The 19,283-nt window shown below is 37.0% G+C and overlaps 1 protein-coding gene across 1 annotated transcript; it reads left to right on the top strand.

Moving 5' to 3' along the window:
• The first annotated feature begins 10,742 nt into the window (after window positions 1–10,742).
• Window positions 10,743–18,845, top strand: LOC130711871 (AP-1 complex subunit mu-2-like). Its single transcript, XM_057561646.1, has 11 exons — window positions 10,743–11,095; window positions 11,635–11,781; window positions 11,897–11,959; window positions 12,051–12,227; window positions 12,326–12,429; window positions 16,825–16,932; window positions 17,062–17,158; window positions 17,272–17,369; window positions 17,539–17,680; window positions 17,777–17,899; window positions 18,468–18,845. The coding sequence occupies exons 1-11, from the start codon at window positions 10,967–10,969 to the stop codon at window positions 18,564–18,566; spliced, it is 1,287 nt and encodes a 428-aa protein (XP_057417629.1). The 5' UTR covers window positions 10,743–10,966; the 3' UTR covers window positions 18,567–18,845.
• The last annotated feature ends 438 nt before the right edge of the window (window positions 18,846–19,283 follow it).

Raw genomic sequence — 19,283 nt, 5'->3', positions numbered from 1 at the left:
CTAACGGAGGGGCTGACGTGGATTTTCTTTTTTTATTTTTCTTTTATTTCTTCAGATGCCACGTCATTAAATGAAAATAAAAACCTTGAAAATTGGTTGGAGAGGTTCGAGCCCAAGACCTCATAGTGGCAAAACACACATATTACCAGTTGAGCTACATGGAGAATTGTTTAATTTAACAACCGAATTTTATATATTTCACGGACCAAACAAACTAAAGAAAATAATAATTCATGGACCAAACCATCTTCTCATCATCACCATTGAAACCCACCACCACCACCACCAAATCCCCCTCTCACCCAACACCACCGCCACGATCATAAATCCCAGCTACCCACGACCCACCATCAAACCCAGCTACCCACGACCATCAAACCCAGCCACCCATGACCACCACAACCCACCATCAAACCCAGCCACCCACGACCATCAAACCCAGCCACCCACGACCCACCATAACCCCAAAACCCACAACCCACAAATCCAACACTAAGAAACCCAAATTTGAAGGGGGAAGAAAGGGATAAACATGCAGATATGAAGGAAAACCACAAATCCATCAATTTTTGTTCTTCCCCCTTCAATTTCGCAGTTCAAATTCGTGTTCTGGGTTCTGGATGATGATGATGAAGGTATGAAAAACGGTAGAAAGGGGGGTTTGAATAACGTTTTCAGTATAAAATTTCCACCTTAAAGATTTTGACAAATCTTTCGAGAACTTAAGTGCTAAAGATAAGAGATAGAAAAGCACACAAGGATTTTATCCTGGTTCACTTGATAAATCACTCAAGCTACTCCAGTCCACCCGTTAAGGTGATTTCTTCCATCTTAGAATGAAGGCAATCCACTAATCAGGTAAGAGTTACAACTGCACTTGAAACCTACAAGTGACTAACAATTACACTGACTTAGCTCACACTAAGATTCACTCTCTTAGTCTTCTCTAGGATCCGATCAGCCTTGATCTCCTAAAGGAACTAAACAAACTGTTTATCAAAGAATTGTTTACAAGAGATTTGCTTCTAAAAAGCTAATAGTAAACTCAATGAATTTCAGATGAAAGAAAGCTTAGAAGAATTTGAATATGTCTTGCGCGTATGTGAATGCTTCTAGCCGCTTCTTTCAGTCTTCAGCCTCTTTATATACTCCAAGGATTAGGGTTGAGCGTTGCATGGAAAATGCTACCGTTGGAAGGCAGTTCTGGAAAATCCAGCTTCTGCTGTGTCTGAGACTGTTAGGTAGGTCGTCAGGAAGGTACAGTTGCTTTTGTACTTGGATAGCGACTTGACCTTTAAACCTAGGAGACTTCTGATCAGGGGAATGCTTCATATTGGAACTTGTGAAGCCGGTTGATCAGAGTCAGAGGGAAAGCCCAGATCCTCTGACCATTGTTTCTTCTGATTCTGAACTCAGAGGGAAGAACATGGTCTTTCAGAGTATCTTGCTTCTGGACAACAGAATTTCACTAATCAGCTTCTGGATCTTCAGAGTCTTCTACACCGTCAGAATATCTGAGCCTTCAGTGTTTCTTGGTTATCAGACTTTCTGGATCTTCAGAGCTTCTAGTGACTGAGTCCACATCAGAGTTTGTATAACTTCAAAACTTCTGAAGCTTTTCCACTGTTCATACTGAACATGGTGAATGCGAAAGCGTCGCTTGGGTTGCTCTTTATACACAGTGCTTCTGATTTGTGTGAGATTGAGTTGAGGTCAGAGCCTGTAAATAGCACACTCAGAAAAACACGTTAGAGTACCACAATTGTTCATATCAAAAGGTTAACTTGTAATCATCAAAACATAGAGTTGTACTACTAGATCAAAACTTGATCTTACAGATGATGGTGTGGATGATGTTCTTGGGTGTTGTTGTTGGGAAAATTGGGTGTTCTGGAAAATTGGGGAGAAGTGGTGGTGTTGTTGTTGTTTGATGTTAGGGAAATCGCTGGGGTGTGAAGGGTGTTCGCCACCATGGTGTCGCCGTGCCGTGATAGTGGCGACGACGGTGGCTGGTGGGGCTGCGGAGGAAGGAGGTTCAATCTGGGTTGGCTGTTGGGGTTAAGGATTGGTAAGGGAAGAAGATGAATGATGAGGAAGAAGATGAAGAAGATATATGAAATAAATAAAATTCTGTTGTCAAATATATCAATTGTCCATGTAGCTCAATTGGTAATGTGTGTGTTTTGCCACTATGAGGTCCTGGGTTCGAACCTCTCCAACAAATTTTCAAGGTTTTTATTTTCATTTAATGACGTGGCATCTGAGGAAATAAAAGAAAAATAAAAAAAGAAAATCCACGTCAGCCCCTCCGTTACTTTTTTAACATCAATTTGACGGAGGGGCATTCGCTATACTTTCTCAAAACATTGAGGGTACAAACGTCGACAAAAAAAGAGTCGGGTTGTCTTTTGCACATTGGCGATACATCAGGGGCAACAAATGCATTTAAGCCTTATATAAGAGGCTGCACGAATGACCACAACTGTTCGAAATTAAGTCACAACTTTTCAAACAATTTCAAACTAGGGTCACAAATGACCACAACTGCACCCCGCCCGCTGACCTGGCAGCGGGACCCCAGCCAGGGGCTCCGCCCCTTGGACCCCGGTTCGTATTCGCGGTCAATTATGCGTTGGCTCACCGAGCGTGCACTCCGCACTAACCTGACTCGATTCCGAGCCTAACGCGTAATTGCATCAGCCTACAGTAGATCACATTACTACTAAAATACATTGATGATTCTAAAATCACCAAATGCTCCATTTCAATAGGTTCTTCAATACTGCCCTTGTTGACTCAACTAAATTATGCACGATGCAGCAAAGGTTTCTGTATACTCTCATGGACCTAAATGCATAAAGAGAGTATTTAAAAAAAAACAAAAAAAGAGTGAGGAAATGAAACATAATTGGTGGTCGTACAGTACCATAAGGGAAAAGATAATTGATAATTTGTACTACACCTTTCAAAACGTTAGAGTGACCAAAATTCAAAACTACTAATCTATTATTTTTCTATAGATTTGTTAAATAGTTCAGGTCCTATTATTAGTGGATTTAAAACACTGAAGGTATGAAAAACGGTAGAAAGGGGGGTTTAAATAACGTTTTCAGAATAAAACTTCCTTAAAGATTTTGGCAAATCTTTCGAGAACAAATAAAGTGCTTAAGATAAGAGATAGAAAAGCACACAAGGATTTTATCCTGGTTCACTTGATGAATCACTCAAGCTAGTCCAGTCCACCCGTTAAGGTGATTTCTTCCTTCTTAGAATGAAGGCAATCCACTAATCAGGTAATTGTTACAACTGCACTTGAAACCTACAAGTGACTAACAATACACTGACTTAGCTCACACTAAGATTCACTCTCTTAATCTTCTCTAGGATCCGATCAACCTTGATCTCCTAAAGATAACTAAACAACTGTTTAAGAAAGAATGTTTACAAAGAGATTGCTTCTGAAAAGCTTATAGTAAACACAATGAATTCAAGATGAAAGAATGCTTAGAAAGTTTGAATATAGCTTGCGCGTGTGAGATTCTTCCAACCGCATATTTCAATCTTCAGCCTCTATTTATACTCCAAGGATTAGGGTTTGAACGCTGCATGGGAATGCTACCGTTGGAGGGCAGATCTGGAAATTCCAGCTTCTGTTGTGGCTGAGAATGTTAGGTAGGTCGTCAGGATAGTATATTTGCTTTTGTACTTTGGATAGTGACTTGACCTTTAACCTAGTAGACTTCTGATCAGAGGAATGCTTCATGTTGGAACTTGTGAAGCTCGTTGATCAGAGTCAGAGGGAAGCATGGATCCTCTGACCATTGTATCTTCTGATTCTGAACTCAGAGCGAAGTACTTGGTCTTCAGAGCCATCTTGCTTCTGGACTTCAGAGTCTCCACTTTTCAGCTTCTGGATCTTCAGAGTCTTCTACACCATCAGAACATCTGAACCTTCAGAGTGTCTGGGTTGTCAGAACGTCTGGATCTTCAGAACTTCAAGTGACTGAGTCCATATCAGAGCTTGTATGACTTCAGATCTTCTGAAGCTTTTCTACTGTTCAGAGTGAACATAGAGATTGCGAAAGCGTTGCTTGAGTCACTCTTTAAGCACAGTGCTTCTGATTTGTGTGAGATAATATTGAGGTCAGAGCCTGTAAATAGCACACTCAGAAAAACACGTTAGAGTACCATAATTGTTCATACTAAAATGTTAACTTGTAATCATCAAAACATAGAGTTGTACTACTCGATCAAAACTTGATCTTACAAACACCACCTGCATCATTGTAATTCAATGTTTATAGAATCAGAAAGCAAACCAAAGCAAGAAATTTCGAGTAAAGATAACCCAACACAAACATACTCAATTAGACACATAAAAAGGAAATGCATAACCAAAACCCACAATATCCAAGCATAGAAGTCAGGATCAAGGACCATAAACTCTAAACTAACACATAAACAATGACATATAGTTAAAATTGAAGGACAGAGACTAGAATAGGCATTTAAAAAATAGAGGCATTACAAATTGAGTGTTGTTGTTGGAAGTATAAAGATTCGATTCAGAGAAACATGTTGTGCGTTAAAGAAGAAAATAAGGCTACTAGTTATTGCTAGTAGAATAAGGGTTTATATACCAATCATGAGTCAGGAGTCTCACAAGTCACAAGTTTTTTACAATCAATGAATCTATCACCCAATTTTTTTGCTTTTTTTTATGTGGTGAAGGTTTAGGTTGTAGCATCTAAAATGACCAAGACTCCCAGTCGCGGATTTACCGCCTGGCCTGCTTGGGCACCTGCCCAAGCTCCATGGCCAAACATATAATTTTTATTTGGGGCGTAGGGCCCCTTTTGGGCAAAAAAATTAAAATATTTGGGCAAAAAATAACTGGGCAAGAAAGAGGGAGACTCACGTTCTCCACCAGTGACCCAAATCCCTCATCGTCTCACGTTCTCTTCCTCTCGCGTTCTCACGTTCTTGTTCTTCACCCGGGATATTCAGTGGTTGTGGTCGTCGGATCGTGTTATCGTCGTCGTGCCGCTTGTGGTTGTCGTCTTTCTCTCTATTGAGGTAAACCCCTATGAATTCCCAGATGCTCTCAAAGACTTTCAAGCTCTTATGGATCTTAGACATAAGTTTTTTTTAGTATTTTTTAGAATTCGTTTGTACTGCATGATGCAAGTGGCAGTTAAGATGTCCTTGTTGGTTGATGATGATTCAGTAGCTGATGGAAACTATAAATTTCTTTCCTTTGCAGCAAATCTTTTCATGGGTTGATTTGTCAGAAAGTTTGCATTGTAGGTTTTGTCAAATTGAGCTTATTGTTGGGTTTAGATTGAACATTTGCACCACAGTTGTCTTAATCTTGTCATGAATTGAAGGGTGGTCCACGCCACTAAGATTTAGTTATCTGTCATTAAAAAGAGATCTTGAGGTGAGATACTTAATGGGGTATTTGTCTTTGAGTGGTTATTTTGTCTATGAATATTTTCATTGTAAAGTTTGATTCTAACTCATTTTATCCTCCTCTTTTTGAATTCTGATACAATGAATTTTCAAATTCTTTTTCTATTCTCATTTATTGTTGAAGGTATGAAAAACACTAGAAAGAGGGGTTTGAATAGGATTTTGCAATAAAAACGTTTTCTTTTTGAGTTTCACGTAAAACACTTGGTAGCAAAGAATGAAGGGTGCAAAGGATAAAGAAAAGCACACAGTGATTTTATCCTGGTTCACTTGAACAAATCCTCAAGCTACGTCCAGTCCACCCGTTAAGGTGATTTCTTCCTTCGTTGAATGAATGAAATCCACTAATCAAAGGTTGATACAACTGCACTAGCACAACTAGCTCAGTGACTAACACACCTAAGAACTAGCAATCACTAAGACACACAAGTCTTAGTCTTCTCAAGGATTCTGACCTAACCGGTCCCTTAAGGAATACAAACAATATGATCAAAGTTTGGGCTTACAAAGAGTGCTTATAGAACAAGCAAGGTGTCAACAAATTTAGAACAATGAAGAAAATGATTGCTAAGGTATTCGCTGAGTGTAGATTGTATGCAATAAGTTTCTTAGCATTTTCTTCCTTTCTTCAGCCTTGAAATACTCCAAGCCTTGAGAAATTTTTCTATTGTGAAATTCTATCCGTTGGAGGGTACATCTGGAATTTCCAAATCGTACAATGGCTAATCCTCGTTAGGTGGTAGTCAGGATAGTACACTGCGATTGTACTATTTGATAGTGACCCTTTGTCCTTTACTGTTGACTTCTGATCTTCAGAGGGGCTTCAAATGTGAACTTGTGAAGCTTCTGATCAGAGTCACGAGGATGCTTGGATCTTCAGAACTTCAAGTCTTCAGCTTCTGGACCGTTCACTTCAGAACTTCTGCTCTTCAGAATAGAAGCACTTGGTCTTCAGAGCCAATTTTCTTTGGGTCTTCAGAATCTTCAAGTCTTCAGAGTCTTTGACCGTTCACCCAGAACTTCTGGTCTTCAACACTTGATTCTTCAAAACCTCACATCAGAGCTTTAATCTTCAGAACATCTGAAGCAATAAACTACCGTTCATCAGAACGTAGTGAGTGCAGAAGCGGTTTGTTGGTCAATACTTTGGTCTTTGACTTCTGATTAGTACCACTTTCAATCAGAATCAGAACCTGTTTGTCAAGCACACAAAAGACAAACGTTAGAGTACCAAAGTTATTCATACATAAAATATATACTTGTTATCATCAAAACCTAGAGATGTACACAGAACCAAATCTTGGTCTTACAATTATTTAGTATGTATCAGTTTTCTTCATTGCAGTATCACTTTTGCCAATCAGTGATCAATTTAGATATGCCAAGAGTGAAATGCAAGAGCTGACATTTTTTGCCACAATTGAATGTTTAATTCTTTTTGCCTCTCTTCAATAGAGTGAAGTGCAGGAGTTGGTTCTTATGTTTAGGGTTACAAAATCTTTGAACATCTTCATTGTAGAATTGGATTCTAGTTCTTTTTCTTCCTCCTCTTTCTGAATTCTGATACAATCACAATTTTTTTTCTATTCTGATTTATAATTTAGTATCAATTTTATTTTTATTTGTTGCAATAATCACATTAAGATATTATTCCCTTATGTCAAGAGTAAAGTGCAGGAGCTCAACACTTTTTCCATATTTAGTTAATGTTAGTTTTTTTTTTTTCCTTTCTTGAATAGAGTACCAATTTTGGCTTTTGTACCCAAGTGGTATAGTTTATTTTGGAAATTACAGTTTTGGGGTACTTTTTTTTATTTATCAAACTAGTATAAATCGCCACTAACCCAAACACCAAACACCAGTTATTTGTGGAAGTAGCAAAGAGATTTGTGGCAAACTAACCCAAACACCAGTTATTAGTTAGGGATTATCGAGCATAACCAAACTCAATCCCAAGCTCAATTAGTCATGAAATCATATTCTCATCCTCATTCACAGAATAATAACAGTTCAAAAACATAGCGAGTCACAAAGAAATTGCAAAACGGCGTAACAATTTCGTACAGTTAAAATCAAGCTACAAAAGTGGTAGCAAGTGTGTTAAAGAAGGAAAATATTGCTACGAGTTAGAGAAAGTTGTAGAGTAGACGATAATTACTAGTGGGAGGTCGACGCCCTCAAAATTGGAAAGAAAATTGTACAAGCGGTGATGGATGTAGCCGAGAAGAAGAGTCGCGCGCACCGTGGTGAAGGAGTCGCGCGGTCACACAGATTGAGAAGAAGATGGAACACTGCGTCTGCGTGTACAATTTGGAGGAGAGAAGGGCAACACACGCGAGGTGGATGAGGTGAGGGACAACGCGCGCGAGGTGGAGGGGTTGAGGACTACACTATCGATCTCGAGCTTTGCGTTTCAGAGAGGAGTTTTGAATTTCAAAGGGAATTTGAGCTTATGATCATATAGGTTTTGCATTTAAGTGGTTTTTCTGGTTTTTCATGGAGGAGTCGAGACTACATTTTATGATTTTTTTAATTAAAAACTAACTATTGCCAAAATAAAATGCGCTTAATTGTGAAAACTTTGGCGGCCATGATTTTAGCGACGACCCAAGAATCCGTCAGTATATGATACTTATAGCCACGATAAACATTTTTTTGTTGGTATATAATGTCTATACCCACGCATATTAAATCCATCACTTTACAGTTTTGTGACAAAATATATATCAGTAGGTATATGTAATATATACCCATGAATTTTAAATTGTCTGTTACTGTTACTATGCCTGTTACTGTTAGTATATAATGTCTTTACCCATAGTTTATGTTTTGTCACTAATGGTTTTAGTTACAGTAACATCCATCCGTAGGTATATAATACCTACATCCATGGTTACAAATGTTTCTATCGGTAAAGAATATTTATACCCACGGTTTTCCTTACTGTGAATACAAATATGCGTTAGTATATGGCAAATTTCTTGTAGTGAGTGCAACAATTGCATGCATTTCACACTTATAAAGTGCATATTCTTATTTTCGTTTATTAATACTTTATTGAAAAAATGAATAACATATATTTCGTACCTATAAGTGCAAAACTTTTATGAATTTCACACTAATAAGTGCACATTACTTATTGTACAGATTACATGCGAAAATGAGAAGAAAGGTTGTGCGTGGAATGAGAGAGGGAAAGGAGAAGGTTGAGTGCGTGGGTATGAAGGTTGGGTGCGACAAAATGAGGGAAGAAGAAGGTTGGGGAATGGTGTGTGCAGGATGAGAGGAAAAAAAGGGGGTGTTAGTTTTGGTGCCACCCCTACTTGTTTTGGTGCCATCCTTTTTATAAGAAAATGTTTAAAATACCCTTAAAATTTAATTTCATCCCTTACTGATCCCTTCTCCTACCTTTGAATAACCTCTCCACCACCATCCTCTTTGTATCTCCCACTATCCTTAAGTTTCTCACCATCCTTTTTTTTGCGTTTAAGCGTTTCACACTTTGTAAGCGCATCTAGCTCTAGGCATAGGCCATAGTTTGTCATAGCTTAGGATTGTACTTGGATAATAAGTAGTTTGTATCTTCTAACTTGAGTATGTAACCAGATAGTTGTATGCATGAATGACGTTAAGATTATGTTATTGGATGTTCACAAAATTTAAACTTGAAATTCATATCTGGTTTGTGACTCATAAAATTTTGCTTTCACTGTTGCTTACATGTTTAGGAAATTATTTCACCAAATCGTACGTCAAATTCGCACTCAAGAGTGCGAAATTCAAATGATTTTCGCACTCAAGAGTGTTAAAATGAAGTGAATTTTACATTCAAGAGTGCGATTCTACTAACTATTCGTTTTTAATATTTTTAGTCATTTTAATTTTTAATGTCAATTTCACACTCAAAATTGCGATTCCACCAATTTTTGGTTTTTAGTTTTTGAAGCCATTTTATATTTTTTTAACCATTTTCACACTCAATAGAGGAAAAATGAAGCTAGTTTCGCACTCAAGAGTGCGGTTCTAGCAACTATTTTGTATTTAATTTTTTCGCACTGACAAGTGTGAAAATGAAGTCAATTTCGACTCAAGAGTGCGATTCCACCAACTATTTTGTTTTTAATTTTCTTAAAGTCATTTTAGTCACTAGACCACCTTCGTTTTGTACTTACAAAGTTCGAAAAGTTTCACACTCATTAAGTGCGAAACGCTTAAACACAATAAAGAAGAGGACGATGAGAGACGGAAGAATGGTGAGTGATAGAAAGAGGATGGTGGTGGAAAAGGTTGTTCAAAGGTAGGAGAAGGGATATGTTAGGGTTGAAATTAAATTTTAAGCGTATTTTAGACATTTTCTTTAAAAAAAAATGACGCTAAAACAAAGTAGGGGTGAGACCAAAACGAACCCTCAAAAAGAAGGTTGAGTATGTGTGTGGGATGAGAGGAACGTTGAGGGATGTATTTATTTTTAGTAAAGTGTATTTTGATGTGTATGAAAATACAGGGATGCCATATTGCCATTAAAACTAATGGGGATGGCTTAAAACCAATTTCCTATTTCATATTTACTTAATCATTTTTCAGAGTATTAAAGAAATAAATTTTTACTTTATTATATTTGAGTTGTTATATTAATTATTTACAAAAAGTTGATTTCAAAAAAAAAAATTTATTTACAAAAAGACAACTTTAATACTATTTATTAAAATGTCTCAACATAACTTATTTATATTATTATATTTTATAATCCAAAAATGTTTTAATATACATTTTTTAATACATCGGAAAATACTTTTAATATTTATTTAAGAGATTAATTTCTATGCATTGATAGTGTAAAAAGTTTTACACAATCATTCAATCACAGCCTTACATTTTCTATTTTAAATACTATTAAATATGAAATTAATTATGAGCTAGCAAAATAAATAGATATGATTGAATGATGATGATGTAAAACTTATTTACACTGTAAATTAATGCATAAAAACTAATCTTTTTATTTAATCTATCATAATTTTTTATAATGGTAACAAAATTTTAAAAAAACCCATAACACATTAGAACTCCTCTTAAAAAATTGAAATCTTAGATTAATTTTTTATATCCATTTCATCAAATTCTCCAATTATGTAGTGACATGTGTCTACTTTATAAAATTAAACAATTAAATCTTAATAAATATCATTTATTTTTAGAAATGAAATTCATTTGTCATTGTTTTAATGGATAACTTGAAAACATAGAGATAATGAAATTGATTTAAGTTTTTTTTTCTTCAGAAAACGTTGCGGTCCGACATTCGTCTCTCTAGTCACCCTTCGCACTCGTTGGAGCTTTCGACTTTTCAATCCACCGCACTCCCTGACCGATCAAAAAACTTGATACATACACTGCAACAATCGAAGCTCCGATCCGTTACTGCAGAAACATGGCTCACTGATCCGAACCCCACCGTTTTCCCATTTCTGATTCCGATTCGATCTCGGCTCCAATGGCAGGAGCAGCCTCTGCTCTCTTCCTACTCGACATCAAAGGCCGCGTTCTCATTTGGCGCGATTACCGTGGCGATGTCACCGCCCTCGAAGCCGAACGCTTCTTCACCAAGCTCATAGAAAAAGAGGTTCATTTCTTCTTAAAACTTCACATACTCAGTACTCAATCTTTTGTGCTTTCTCTTTAACCTTTAGAATGTTGTTCTTATTTAATTTCTGATTTCTGATACTATTTTTTTGCAACTTGTTAGAAATATAATCATTCGTGTGTTCTTTAAAGCATAAACTTTTGGGATAATTGGTTCCTGACATAGTATTAGAGCCTCTGCGACCAAATGCTCTAAAGTTCGACCCTTGTAGCCCCCAATTCTTCTAATAATAAAAAGTTGAATTTTAGCGTAGCTAGGTGGGCTGTGCATTTTTCACGCTTCAAGTCTAGGTGGGCTCTTCCGTGAGGGAGCGTGTTAGAATTATATTCGTTCATGTGTCCTTTACCTAACAGCTTAAGTTTTGGGGATAATTGGATCATGACACAGCTATTAGCTTGACTAAATTTATTTTTAATGATGGTGAAATTGGAATGGAGTATTTTGGTTTATTGTTTCTGAGCTCTCTAGTCTTCTGTTGGGGAAGATGAATGATGAAGTTTGTTTTGAAATTGTGACAGGGTGATCCACAGTCTCAAGATCCGGTCGTGTATCATAATGGGGTGACCTACATGTTTATACAACATACCAATGTCTACCTCATGGCAGCAACCAGACAAAACTGCAATGCCGCGAGCCTCTTTTTCTTCCTACATCGTATAGTTGATGTAAGCCTTATTTGGTAATTATGGTTTCCAATATTTTGAACGGAAAGCTTTGTATTGCTTTGCGTTGTTTACGGGATAATGATAATAGTCGGAATGATCCGTGTCTTTGAGGCAGGTGTTTAAGCATTATTTTGAAGAACTGGAAGAGGAATCTCTCCGGGATAACTTTGTTGTTGTGGTAAATATAAAGAGCTAGTGATTATTTGAACTCAGTGTATAGTAGTTGTGTATAGTCATTGTGGTAAAATCTGATTTTGTGTCCTCTGCAGTATGAACTACTTGATGAAATAATGGACTTCGGATATCCTCAATATACCGAGGCAAAGATTCTTAGTGAATTTATCAAGACAGATGCTTACAGAATGGAAGTTACACAGAGACCTCCCATGGCTGTTACAAACGCTGTATCTTGGCGCAGTGAAGGGATAAACTACAAGAAAAATGAGGTGGCTGTTGGAAAAGTGGAAAAGATGTATTGTTTTGACATGTAATTTGATGTTTTAAGTTGCCAATTAATATTCTTCTGTTTATTTAATTTGTCCAGGTATTCTTGGATGTGGTGGAGAGTGTCAACATACTTGTCAATAGCAATGGACAAATAATTAGGTCTGATGTTGTTGGCGCATTGAAGATGAGAACATATTTGAGGTTTGTTTTACACTTTCCCTGGGAACTATTGGATTTCAAGCTATTGAGATGGACTACTAGTTTAGTGGGTTAGCTAAATAGTGTAGGCAGGTTCTTTTGTGTTAGGAATTAGACTTCTTAATAGAGGCTGTTATTGTAAGTGTAACTATCTAGCTAATAGTTGTTATGGTTGGTTTGTACAATGGTTAGTTAGTATAAGGGAGTTACAGTTAGTTAGTTGAAGTATTATGGAGGGTATCTAGTTTGTAATTAGGGAATTCTAGGGAGAGTGTTGGTTCTCTTGAACAAGTAACTGTAGATCATTGCTATTCATGAGTTAATAATAATTTTTTCTTCTCATTCACTACTGTACCTATCAATTGGTATTAGAGCTCTATCCAACAGCTGTGGGGCATAACAAGTTCCTATACGGGGCTCAAGGGGGAAAGCAAAGTATACAACCTTTGAAGGAGTCGATGCTTCTGTGTGGTTGGTCAAAGGTAGAGAAGTATTTTGAAGCTATGCTAGTAACAGAGAAGGAGAAGTTATCATGGGTTTGGATGGAAATGACAGGGTGTGTTCTCAATTGGTGGCACTGCTGGAAAAGGAACAGCCCGAATGCAAAATGGTGGGACTTTGCAAAGGCTCTTCTCAAGAAATTCCGGACAGAATTTGATCCAGATATTCCTGTCTGGGTTCAATCTTCTAGGGAGCAAGTAAGTAGAAAAAAAGATAAAGTCTTGGAGAAGGTATTGGAAATGGATTCGGTGGAAGTAAAAACAGAGACAAAATCTGAATTGCTGGCATAGGAGGAGGTTGTTCAACCTAGGATGGAGAAGAAACAAAAGAAAATCAGAGAGAATGGACTGAGTTGAAATGGGTTGCTGAGTAGAAGCGACAGTGAAGAAGGGAGTCTTCTAGGTAGCACGGTGTGGAAGTTGTCATACCAACAACGGTGACCAGAACAACTCATGAGGACTTAGAGGCATGTGAGAAGAGAGGGAAGGGACCAAGAACATTAGTAGAAATGGAGGTTGAAGACCTAAGCAGTGGCTGGTCGAAGGAGTTGGAGTGTCTGTTGGCTGTGGGAAGATCACCAAACACAGATAGCCGTTGTTTTGAGGGGGGGGGGGTATGAGTGAATCTGGTGGAGTGTTTCAGGGTGCGGTTCCACTCCAAAAGAGCAATGGCATTCGTGATGGGATGAGAGGAAAGGGAGCATGGACATCATGTGCGTATGTCAAGCTTTCCCCGCCAAAGCCTCCAAACCTGTTTACTGGTGCAGTGGTGAAATACTACTTTACGGACACCATATCCTCTCCCCTGGAACCACCGAACTGTGATACCCGAATAATGGTCCTTATGGTCGACACAATCATGGTGGCCAAGTTGCAACCACAAGAACTGTCGGACTGTGGTTCTGGTGGACAGGGCGATACTAGTGGTGGAAACAATAGATATGAAGGAAGGGGAGGCATCAAAAGTGGTTGCAGAGGGAAGGGGAACAGGGGTTGGACAGAACTGAAATTACAACACCTAGACTCATCCTTCTGCCCAATAGACTAGGCCTAAATTATAAGGGAGAGTAGATGGGCCTTTAAGAAGAGGAACTCTGCAAGTACCTATGTTTGTTTCTTGTTTACAATTGTCATGTTTGAGATCCAACACTAACGCAATACTTTAGATATCACGGTGACATCATGCTTCCGACAAAGTAAGCCAGGCTATAGATTGGAGTTTTACCAAGTTCCAGAACTTCTTATCCATGAGCAAGCAAGTGTTACATTGTATTGGCCTAATGTTTCTAATGAATGGGAAGCTGAATTTAGAAACTGGAATTTCCAAGGTACTGGGATCAATAGGCTGATGTGGGGACATGAACTTATTTTGAGGCATTGGCCTGACAGTGTAACAAATTAGGAGGTTCTTAAGTTGCAACCTTATAAATCAAGGTTATTAGAGAAGAAACCCAATCAGAAAATCAATACTGGTTTTTATGGGCCTTTTAAGGTGACAAGCATTGGAAGGGCGGAGTATGAGGTGAAGAAGAAGGCCTTGGGAGCTCAACTGCTAATACAGCCTCTTTCCCCTATGCTTTTAGTTTGGAATGAGCTTACAGTGCAGCTTGAATACGTTTTGACATTACGGCCAGGTTCTTGAGTTGAATTAGAAGGACAACTTAGAATGCTGGCACATGAGGGTTTGGGAGTTCTTCTTGATGTTATCTCAAATTGACATTATAGCCTCTCATTTGTTTTGTGGTCATCATGTTTTAAACATTGGGACCTTGGTGGAATTTTGATTGTGACCATCACAAGCGGCTTCCATCTTGTGAGTGGAACAATGTTGATCTTTGAGGGGAGTTAAGGGAAAGGTATTGAAAGGAATTAGACCTTTAAGGAGAGGCTATTATTGTACCTAACTAGCAAATACTAGTTGTTATGGTTAGTTAGTTTTAGGGAGTTACAATAAGTTAGTTAAATGGAGTGAGTTAGATATTGAGTGAGTTGAGGCTATAAATAAATGTTATTAATGGCGGACTGTGGCGGAGAACCAAACCTGCCATATTTGACAAATAATGATGGCGGATGACGGATTGTGGCGGGATATCGGCCATGGTGGAGAGCCAAAAACCTGCTATGGTGCCCCTTGGAGGATATTTGATGGCACTCCTATAAATAGCAGGGAGAAAGGATTAGGGAGGGTAACTATTTTGTTATCAGGAATTCTAGGGAGAGTCTCGGTTCTCTCGAATCACCGGTAACTGCAGTTCATTGCTATTCTTGAATAATAATCAATTTTTCTTCTCATTCAGTGCTAGTACCTATTATTTCATTTTGTTATGGGGCGGGCGGGTAGACTAGAATCTATTAGAAGTGGAGATTGAAGATACTATTGGATAGGAGGACCAGATTCCCTTATCAGGAAAATAAATAAATTAAAAATAACAGCTTTTGTGTGCCACCTTACTAGCCTTGGTGATTTCACCACTTCTTATATTGTGGTCGTCAACTCCTCCTGATTTTACTTTTGGACAAGATGGTCGTGACTCGTGATATCTCGTGCGATAGCCAAGAAAGATGTCTATGACTCCTATTCTCATTGGACACCTTGTTTGGTCTTGTGGTCGTTGGTTTCACTCACGTCTTTACCCCTAGTTCGAGTACTTTTAGGGTGAGTTGGGTGCCTAGTCTTCTTTGTTTCATTTCTTTGTTTTGCACCAGGCTGCTCTTTTTTTTTTTTTTGGTTGTTGGCACTGATGGTTTTCTGTTGTTTCTGTCTGATTTGTTTTTGGGTATATTGTTTGGTTTGAAGTTGTTTCAGCCATATTTTGTTATTGGGCGTATTGTTGCCGCTCTTGCGGCCTAGTTCACTGTTATTTTTTACTTCTTGTCTATTTTGTTTTTGTGCATATTGTTGTCGTCGGTCTTTCAGCCTAGTTCACTATCTATTTTTGTCTTTTGTTTTCTCGCTGAATAAACTGCGTCGCGTCAATCTTAGAGAACTACTTTGGTCTTTGGCCTTGCAAGATATTTATCAGACCCTCAATATTTTTCTTTTTCTAAAGGGTACTTTTGTAACAAGTTTAAAGCTAAGTAAGCTTTAGCTTGAAGGGTAGTGCTGAATGCAAGAGTAGATATCTTATAATATTTTGATCATATCTTAGTATAATTTAAGGTAACTTTGATGATTCTTTAGGATTTATTTCTTGATTTTCTTATTTATATTGAATTGTTTCCTAATTTAATTAGGATTATGAATCTTAATTAGTTTCTTTATTAACTAGAATTAGGAGTCCTCCCATTAAATATAAATAAGACCAAGTGTTTTATCTTTTGTTAGATCACACGGTATTTATTATATCAATACAACTTTATTCTGTATCGCTTTTTCCTTCTGCCAACCTTAAAAACTAAGCCCAATAATTTCAACAACGTCAGCTAAACTTTCAGAAATGCAGGTAAAAATAGCAATTTGAGCTATGTTATTTTCTTTGTTGATTCTACATGCTTGGATTGCTTCATACCTTTTAGAGCAGTTTTTGGGAGTAGGTGCTGAACATAAAACCATTTGGTATATTGCAAATAAGCTCAACCACTTGACTCATTGCACCCTACTTCTATGGGATGGGGATCCTCTCATGTGGAAACTTCTTAATGTTCTCTCATGTTAACATTTTGTGTTTACCTCTCTCTTCATATGTATTAAATAGGTGAGACCCTTTGAATATTTATGAAGAGAGATATGGACACAATGTTTCACTTGACATTGTCATGTGATATGAGAGGATCCTAAGGCGCTTTTAATGTTGATACTGTTATTGCAGACTACTCATTCATTATGAAGTCAACTTCTTTGATTCAGTATTTATCTGAAAACTAAGACATGCTTTTCATGACTTGTTGTATTACGCAGTGGTATGCCTGAGTGTAAACTTGGATTAAATGATAGAGTATTATTAGAGGCTCAAGGTAGAACGGCCAAGGGAAAAGCAATTGACTTGGAGGACATCAAATTTCATCAGTGCGTATACCTGATTTTCTTGTATTAACTTACTGATAATTTTGTGTGCAAATTTTAACTTCTATCTACAAGCGTGTTTGTTTCTGTTCTTGATTGTGTTCTCAAATTATGTGCTGATGCTTGATGAAGGTGTGTGCGCCTGGCCCGATTTGAAAATGATCGAACGATTTCCTTTATCCCACCTGATGGATCGTTTGATTTGATGACATATAGGCTCAATACACAGGTTCAGCTTCTTCTCTAGATATGAAATGAATTTCTATTTGAGTGATGGTGACATACATACAGAGTCATACAAAAGAATTTCTTAGTCTCTTTAATTCTATGATATGTTTCCAGGTTAAGCCTTTATTTTGGGTGGAAGCACAAGTTGAAAAGCATTCAAAAAGCCGAATTGAGATTATGGTTAAAGCTAGGAGTCAATTTAAGGAACGTAGGTACTGATTTTGCTTTTTTTTCTTTTCTGTTCCTTTTTCCAATGTTTACCTTGATCAAAGATGGCAGAACTGCTTACCCTGAATTTATGGACTGACTCAGAGTTGTTTGCTCTATATTTAGACTCCTGTATTTATTTACACCCCCATCTAATATAAATGAATTTTACAGCACTGCCACAAATGTTGAGATTGAGTTGCCTGTGCCTGTTGATTCGACCAACCCAACTGTTCGGACTTCAATGGGATCTGCATCATATGCACCGGAAAAGGATGCATTAGTCTGGAAAATAAGATCCTTTCCTGGAGGCAAGGTATTAGTTCACTTGGAAATGGTGTTGTATACCCATATTTTATACCTCAATTTGATTGTGAATTAATGGATTTGGTCTCTTGTTTAATACTCTCAGGAGTACATGTTAAGAGCAGAGTTTCTTCTTCCCAGTATAACAGACGAGGATGCAACTCCTGAGAGAAAAGCTCCTATACGTGTGAAATTTGAGATACCATATTTTACTGTGTCTGGGATACAGGTACTGCTACCTGTACTAAAATCTCTTATATTCTGAATAATGTTATGTCTATTATTTTATGAATCTTTGCTTGATTAAGAGATCAATATTTCCAGTAGTACGTATCTTTCATGCTTTCCCTCTCTCTATTTGTCTGTTCGTGTCTTACCAATCATTTTTATTATTTCTTCTGGACTGATGATTCCAGTGACCTAGATGAATCTTCTATAGGTCAAATTTGTTCACAGTTGAGTTGATTCAGTTCATAAATAGTGTTCGTAAATGGATCAGAAACTAACACACAATGTTATTCGTTTTCAGTGATCAATAGTTTTATGTTGTAGTATGAAATGAATAAGACTAGGTCATTTGAATGAAACATCAGAATCCATATAGAATGTTGAAATTATTGTATTTTTTTTTGGTACATCGGAAAGATAAGTAGCACCCGCCAAATTATTGTATTTATTTAGTTGTTCTGAAGCTGAAATCATCGTTAAGTTTACCATATATTGCGATGTCATTGTTCAGTTAAATGAAGCTGATTGATTTAATCAAAGATGCTAACATGTGAGTGTAATGTTTGTAGGTAAGATATCTGAAGATTATTGAGAAAAGTGGGTATCAGTCTCTTCCATGGGTGAGATATATAACAATGGCTGGAGAGTATGAACTGAGGCTGATTTGAGTTTTGTATCCTTGTTTGGTGTTTGAAATTCACCAAATAATTGTATTATTCAGTGATCGGTGACTGAAAGCTGTTATAGATAGGGGTCTTCAGCGAAATTAAATAGAGTTTTTCTGGCCAACTACAACAAACTATAAGTTGATCATTGTCTAGAAAGCTGGTGTCAACTGAAATTCATGAATTGTGTAGGCCAGAAATACAATCTCTTAAGGTCATATCTGTCTTGATCTGGAAAATGTTTGGATCTCCTTTTTTCATATTTTCAGGCCCGTTTGTGTATTCGCAACTAGTCCATCTTTTATTCCTACCTTCAAAGTGTGTATTTCATTTCTGAATTATGAATAGTAAAATAAGAGAGCTGTATAAAAGTATGATAGGATCAGAATAGGATAATCTCTTCATTCTATCTTAAAATATGAATAGAATGAAGTGGTTTGGATATTGGCACGATAAAATATGAATAATAAGAAAATGATGAAATTTCTCTTAATATAGAATTATATATTATTTTTAAAATTAAGACTTCATCGTTTTATAAATGAGTTTATGTTTATAATTAATTAAAATTAGTAATTTTTTTATAAATTATTCCTTAAAATTATAATTATACAATAACAAATTGAAGTTAATTGAGTAGTAGCAAGTGATAAATAAAAAAAAAATATTCACATTTTTGAATATTATTAAAACTACTTTTTTACTTTTATAACTTAATCC

This window comes from Lotus japonicus, chromosome 4, assembly GCF_012489685.1.
Source record: "Lotus japonicus ecotype B-129 chromosome 4, LjGifu_v1.2".
Lineage (NCBI taxonomy): Eukaryota > Viridiplantae > Streptophyta > Magnoliopsida > Fabales > Fabaceae > Lotus > Lotus japonicus.
This window is presented reverse-complemented; position numbering and strand designations above follow the sequence as displayed.

Coding starts and splice junctions, on each gene's coding strand:
- LOC130711871 (XM_057561646.1), top strand. CDS start 10,967: ATGGCAGGAGCAGCCTCTGCTCTCTTCCTACTCGACATCAAAGGCCGC. Junction 11,096..11,634: donor CCAAGCTCATAGAAAAAGAG/GTTCATTTCTTC, acceptor AAATTGTGACAG/GGTGATCCACAGTCTCAAGA. Junction 16,933..17,061: donor GAGGACATCAAATTTCATCA/GTGCGTATACCT, acceptor TGCTTGATGAAG/GTGTGTGCGCCTGGCCCGAT.